Source organism: Bombina bombina, chromosome 1 (assembly GCF_027579735.1).
Source record: "Bombina bombina isolate aBomBom1 chromosome 1, aBomBom1.pri, whole genome shotgun sequence".
NCBI classification, from domain to species: Eukaryota; Metazoa; Chordata; class Amphibia; order Anura; family Bombinatoridae; genus Bombina; species Bombina bombina.
The window spans coordinates 309,531,812-309,539,311 of record NC_069499.1 but is presented as its reverse complement, the minus strand read 5'-3'; the positions used below and the strand labels follow the sequence as shown (position 1 = coordinate 309,539,311).

At 38.1% G+C, this 7,500-nt stretch overlaps 1 protein-coding gene across 1 annotated transcript in view; it reads right to left on the bottom strand.

Moving 5' to 3' along the window:
* LOC128645246 (ras guanine nucleotide exchange factor F) overlaps positions 1-7,500 on the bottom strand; it is a 137,290-nt gene that overhangs the window by 36,506 nt on the left and 93,284 nt on the right. The window contains exons 4-5 of the mRNA XM_053698087.1: positions 7,218-7,258; positions 7,014-7,134 (exon numbers count right to left, since the gene is read on the bottom strand). Of these exons, the coding sequence (XP_053554062.1) occupies positions 7,014-7,134; positions 7,218-7,258 (162 nt within the window). The remainder of the gene's footprint in view (positions 1-7,013; positions 7,135-7,217; positions 7,259-7,500) is intronic.

Sequence of the window (7,500 nt, the reverse complement as noted above, 5' to 3'; positions counted from 1 at the left end):
AACAAACAAACAAAAATAACACATCAACAAATAAAAAAACTAAATTTATGCTTACCTGATAAATTTCTTTCTTTCCGGACATGGAGTCCACAACATCATTCCAATTACTAGTGGTATATTTAACTCCTGGCCAGCAGGAGGAGGCAAAGAGCACCCCAGCAAAGCTGTTAAGTGTAACTTCCCTTAACCATAATCCCCAGTCATTCAGCCGAAGGAAAATGCCTGAGGTTTACTCAAAAAAACTGCAAAATTATAATTAAAAAGAGCGCGGGGTCATGGTCTCTCCATTTCCGGAAAGAAAGAAATTTATCAGGTAAGGTAAGCATACATTTAGTTTTCTTTCCTATGACATGGAGAGTCCACAACGTCATTCCAATTACTAGTGGGAACCAATACCCAAGCTAGAGGACACAGAATGAACAGGGAGGGAGAAAAAGGCAGGAGGACCTAAACAGAAGGCTTGAAGAACCTTTCTCCCAAAAGAAGCTTCAGCCAAGGCAAAAGTATCAAATTTGTAGAATTTGAAAAAAGTACTCAGAGAGGACCATGTTGCTGCCTTGCAAATCTGTTCTACAGAAGCTTCATTTTTGAAAGCCCAAGAAGAGGAGACAGCCCTAGTGGAATGAGCCGTAATTCTCTCAAACTTTCCAACCAGAGACACAGAGTAGTAGAAGTGGCCTTCCGACCCTTACTCTTTCCAGAGAAAATAACAAACAGGGCAAAAAATTGCCGAAAATCTTTAGTAGCTTGTAAGTAAAATTTCAGAGCGCGCACAACATCCAAGTTATGCAAAAGATGTTCCTTATGAGGAGGAGGATTAGGACAAAAAGGAACAACAATTTCCTGATTAATGTTTCGATCCGACACCACCTCAGGGAGAAAACCCAATTTAGTATGAAAGACCGCCTTATCTGCATGAAAAATAAGATACAGGGAATCACACTGCAGAGCTGAAAGCTTAGAAACTCTGCGAGCAGAAGAAATAGCAAGAACAAACAAAACCTTCCAAGATAACAATTGTATATCAACAACATGCATCGGCTCAAATGGAGCCTGCTGCAAAACTTTAAGAACTAGATTAAGGCTCCACAGAGGAGCAACAGGTTTAAACACAGGCCTAATTCTAACCAGGGCCTAAACAAAGGATTGAACATCTGGTAAGTCTGCCAGACTTTTGTGCAAAAGGATAGATAATGCAGGGCGTAACTTTAAATTTTAAACTTTTAGTTAAACATGAGCAAAATTGCATAGGAAGAACAATTTGGGCCTCTAAACATAGTAAACATTTATCCATAGAGATGGACTGATCCTGAGTCCATGGCTATAGTGTAACAGGTCCCACTAGTAATGACAAAATATGTAAAATAAAATGAAACCATTTAAAAGATAGAAATCAATTATCAATGAAAATTAAATATCAAAATTTTAATAACAAATATAGAAGGTCGCTTATTATCAACCTCAAATTGCCTGAGGCTCCTACCAGCCAAAAGAAAACACCCCACTAGTAAGAGGAAAAAACTAAACACCTTGTATAGATCCTCTCCTCTTAAATGATGCGGGAAGATGTTAAAAACCAAGCTGAGAGATCCTCTCCTCCGCAGCAAAGCTTCACTATCTTCTCAACGGCTCTGCTCTGATAAACCGGAAGTGCGGGCGTCACGTGAGAGGGACCAAAATAAACTGCACAATATATTTTCTTCAAGTGAAAAAAAATGCCCGAAAGAGACTAACGATTAAAAAACGGCTTTCTTGTTTTAAACAGAGTTATATAAGCCCTCCAGAGCAATAATACAATAACCTCTAAACATAGAAGTAATAAAGAGAGACAGGTTATATAATAAAGGATATCCTTTACCATTAACCCCTTACATTCCTTAGCTAAGTGTGTCTAAGTTTCATACTGAATTAAAAGTGCCATCCTGTATTATAAGTGCCACACATATTGTCCCCAATATGAATCCTCAACTGGTAAGGATTATTATGTCCCAGAAAGGATCTGAAAATGAGGATTAACATCTTAAGTGCTGCGGTCCTTCTGTACCTAGAAGGCAAAGGCACTTACCGTAGATCCAACTGCATGATAGATGCTAATCCTTAGGTATGGTAGGTACTTCACTCCCTGCCATGGACCTGTAGAAAAAGAAAGAACAGAATAACCAACTCTGGCTTTCTACAAAAGGGTAGCAAAGTGTTAAAAGTAAAGCAAAGACTTCCTCGCTGCCTTTTTACTGCTAAAAGCCAACACTACTCTTACTAAAGAGATTGACGTACACACAGCTAGACCCCAAATCCTTGCTTGCAGGGAAAAGTACCCATAAAAGGATTAAATATCTTCAGACACCAACTTCGCACACCCTCCATTGACAGAGGCAAAGAGAATGACTGGGGATTATGGGTAAGGGAAGTTACACTTAACAGCTTTGCAGGGGTGCTCTTGCTGGCCAGGAGTTGAATATCCCACTAGTAATTGGAATGACATTGTCATAGGAAAGAAAAATAAAAAAAAACTAACCCCAGGAAATCTACTCACGGTTCCTGAAGTCCGGACATACATCTTCATCCAGGCGGTGATAGCTTGATCAATCGCGGGGGCATCTTCTATCTTCATCCCGGTGGCGCGGAGCTGTGGAGGGGGCGCAGAGATCCAGCATGGAGGATCCTCTTCATACGATCACCGATGTACACTAAAGCTTGAATGCAAGGTACCCGTTTAAATATGGGGTACCTTGCATTCCTATTGGCTGACATTTTCAAATCAGCCAATAGGATGAGAACTACTAAAATCCAAAACAGAAGTGAAGTGCTCTGTAAATGTATTTATAAAGTATAAGCAGGGGGGTAAATACTTTGCTATTCTCTATTCCTTCTATCTGGACTCAGGACTGTATAGCAGTGTTTATTATTCGACAACCTATGTCACTATTTCTTTAGTCACTTTATGTGTAACAGTCTTATATAAGTAATTTCTCACAGCTTCAGTGGATGTACAGTTTTAGACAGTCTTATAATGACTCACCCCACAGAATTTAGCGGTCGCCTTCTATATCCTCGCTCTCACGGCTCTATTTGGCTCCCAATGGAGCGGGGCTCCCCTTGCGGACCAATAAGGACTTACTTGGCGTTACGTTGAAAGTGTTTCACCTGTCATCCACCTCCACGTCTATCGGATGCTGCTCCAATATATTGCTGCTATTTAGATCTGCTTTACTTGTTTCGCTTGAGCAAAAACAGAGGAGGACTCCTGAGAAAAGTCATTGGACGCTGTAATACCCCTCCTGCACCGTCACTCTCTGAAGCTTTGGATACAGTTGACAAAACTCCTCCAGGTTTGCAATAGATTCAATAAAAAAAGAGTAGATCCAGGCTTGTTCCAAAGTAAACTCTTTATTATTCCACAAAAAACAAATAATTCAACACATTGGTTTGTGTGTAAAACAGCTCAGTCTTACGCGTTTCGGCTAAACAAGACCATACAAACAATCTTTCACCTGCGGCTCAAATGTCCAGGTGATTAAACACTCCCACTTGCTTTTACTACGACTCCTCCCATAGACAGAATAACTTTACAATATAATCAATTTTCTTTAAAATTGCTGCTTTATCTTTAATGCAGTCTTATTAAATATATCTTTATTTTTGACAAACCAATAAATAAATAAACAAAGGTTATAAAACCAAGATTATTCATAGTGTATTCTCTGTTACCATTCGCAGCTATATATGTCATTATAGAGCTATCAATTATTTCATGTACATTTCCATATTTTATTGTGCTTAAAGCGCTACATTTAGATGTCAATCCTCTGTAGTATAGCTAGTAACTTGCTATCTGTTTTTTAATTGTGACATTTCAAGCCATTTTAACAGTTATACATATTGGATATGTAGGTATATTTTACACTTCGTTACACTATTTGTAAATATTTGTTGTAATGTACATGCATACTTTGACACATAATGGCATCCTATAGAATATACAACAATACCATAAATTAATTTACTCATTCAGGGAGTATAGGTTAAATATTGATATAGTATAAAGCACTCAAAATAGTTAAATACAATTGCACCATTCATAGGTGTTTACCTAAGGGGGTCAGATATAAATATTTGCGTTGGCATACTATTTCGATCTTTAGGTAAACACCTATGAATGGTGCAATTGTATTGTGTGCCATTATGTGTCAAAGTATGCATGTACATTACAAAAATATTTACAAATAGTGCAACGAAGTGTAAAATATACCTATATATCCAATATGTATAACTGTTAAAATGGCTTGAAATGTCACAATTAAAAAACAGATAGAAAGTTACTAGCTATACTACAGAGGATTAACATCTAAATGTAGCGCTTTAAGCACAATAAAATATGGAAATGTAGATGAAATAATTGATAGCTCTATAATGACATATATAGCTGTGAACGATATCAGATAATACACTATTATGGCAGAAAGAATCTTGTTTTATAACCTTTGTTTATTTATTGGTTAGTCAAAAATATAGATATACAGGGAGTGCAGAATTATTAGGCAAATTAGTATTTTGACCACATCATCCTCTTTATGCATGTTGTCTTACTCCAAGCTGTATAGGCTCGAAAGCCTACTACCAATTAAGCATATTAGGTGATGTGCATCTCTGTAATGAGAAGGGGTGTGGTCTAATGACATCAACACCCTATATCAGGTGTGCATAATTATTAGGCAACTTCCTTTCCTTTGGCAAAATGGGTCAAAAGAAGGACTTGACAGGCTCAGAAAAGTCAAAAATAGTGAGATATCTTGCAGAGGGATGCAGCACTCTTAAAATTGTAAAGCTTCTGAAGCGTGATCATCGGAGAATCAAGCGTTTCATTCAAAATAGTCAACAGGGTCGCAAGAAGCGTGTGGAAAAACCAAGGCGCAAAATAACTGCCCATGAACTGAGAAAAGTCAAGCGTGCAGATGCCAAGATGCCACTTGCCACCAGTTTGGCCATATTTCAGAGCTGCAACATCACTGGAGTGCCCAAAAGCACAAGGTGTGCAATACTCAGAGACATGGCCAAGGTAAGAAAGGCTGAAAGACTACCACCACTGAACAAGACACACAAGCTGAAACGTCAAGACTGGGCCAAGAAATATCTCAAGACTGATTTTTCTAAGGTTTTATGGACTGATGAAATGAGAGTGAGTCTTGATGGGCCAGATGGATGGGCCCGTGGCTGGATTGGTAAAGGGCAGAGAGCTCCAGTCCGACTCAGACGCCAGCAAGGTGGAGGTGGAGTACTGGTTTGGGCTGGTATCATCAAAGATGAGCTTGTGGGGCCTTTTCGGGTTGAGGATGGAGTCAAGCTCAACTCCCAGTCCTACTGCCAGTTTCTGGAAGACACCTTCTTCAAGCAGTGGTACAGGAAGAAGTCTGCATCCTTCAAGAAAAACATGATTTTCATGCAGGACAATGCTCCATCACACGCGTCCAAGTACTCCACAGCGTGGCTGGCAAGAAAGGGTATAAAAGAAGAAAATCTAATGACATGGCCTCCTTGTTCACCTGATCTGAACCCCATTGAGAACCTGTGGTCCATCATCAAATGTGAGATTTACAAGGAGGGAAAACAGTACACCTCTCTGAACAGTGTCTGGGAGGCTGTGGTTGCTGCTGCACGCAATGTTGATGGTGAACAGATCAAAACACTGACAGAATCCATGGATGGCAGGCTTTTGAGTGTCCTTGCAAAGAAAGGTGGCTATATTGGTCACTGATTTGTTTTTGTTTTGTTTTTGAATGTCAGAAATGTATATTTGTGAATGTTGAGATGTTATATTGGTTTCACTGGTAAAAATAAATAATTGAAATGGGTATATATTTGTTTTTTGTTAAGTTGCCTAATAATTATGCACAGTAATAGTCACCTGCACACACAGATATCCCCCTAAAATAGCTAAAACTAAAAACAAACTAAAAACTACTTCCAAAACTATTCAGATTTGATATTAATGAGTTTTTTGGGTTCATTGAGAACATGGTTGTTGTTCAATAATAAAATTAATCCTCAAAAATACAACTTGCCTAATAATTCTGCACTCCCTGTATTTAATAAGACTGCATTAAAGATAAAGCAGCGATTTAAAGAAAATGGATTATATTGTAAAGGTATTCTGTCTATGGGAGGAGTCTTAGTAAAAGCAAGTGGGAGTGTGTAATCACCTGGACATTTAAGCCGCATGTGAAAGATTGTTTGTATGGTCTATGATTACTGCATACTTGTTTAGCCAAAACGCGTAAGACTGAGCTGTTTTACACACAAACCAATGTGTTGATTTATTTGTTTTTGTGGAATAAAGAATTTTTGTTTACTTTGGAACAAGCCTGGATCTACTCTTTTTGTTTATTGAAACTACTGAAATCCTATTGGCTGTTCAAACATAACTTTCTTTTCCCCATAGATACCAATGGGAATTGTGTTATAGCGATTGCAGGTGTTAGTTCTTTTCTAACACTTTCTCCCCATTGATGTCTATGGGGGAAAAGTGTGCATGAGCACGTAAACTCAGCCCTTGGCTTTTCTGCGGTATGGAGCTTATCGTACCATAACGCACAGCAGAAGGAGGTTTTTTAGTAACTTGTAATGGCAGTGCTATAGAGTGTGATACCACTCATTTTTTTTGCGTTCCTCACGCACCCAGTATAGCGTAAAAACTTGTAATCTAGGTGATTGTGACCAAAAAAGGCCTTAAACCTAGGAAGGGGGAGGAGCAGAATTTTGAGTGCCTAGGGCAGCACAAAACCTAAATACGCCACTGATTCCAGCAGGTAAAATGAATCATTGGGAACAAAGGGGAGAAACATTTTAGGTAAACTGTCCCTTTAATGTAAACTGCAAGACTTAGTTTTCCCTTTATCATCTTAGACTGTTACAGGATATAAAAACACACAAAGGGTGCCATATAATCTCTGCTTTTAAATATCTTCTAACTATTTTAATACTCATTTGCATTAAAACAAAAAAGTTGAAATAAATACCAAAAGAAAACATCCAGAATTCTTCAACTGCTCCTTTGATATCAAAGTATCCTCCGAAGATATACATGCCGGCCTGGTAAACAACGGCACTGTGTCCTTTACGGTTAGTAGGTCTGGCTTCCTGCAACACATTGAAAGACATTAACCAATGTGTCTAACAACTATTAGGAAATGAATCTGCTATTGATATATCATTTTTTTTACCTTGTCTTCTGCTGCTTTATTGTGACACCATGTTGATGAATCTTGAATATTAAAGAATATTATTAGAGATAATTACAGCAATACATCCGGGGGAAATAGGTTACATAACCTGAAAGACAATGCTAAAGAAACACAATCCCTTATTGCAGATTCACTAGCATTTCAATGGTTTTCATGATTTGATAGAGCTTACAATTTAAACCTTTTTTAATTTAAATTTGATTATCAAAATTTCCTTTTCTTTGATTCCTTCTCTCTTATGTTATACTTGGCTAAAACTTTG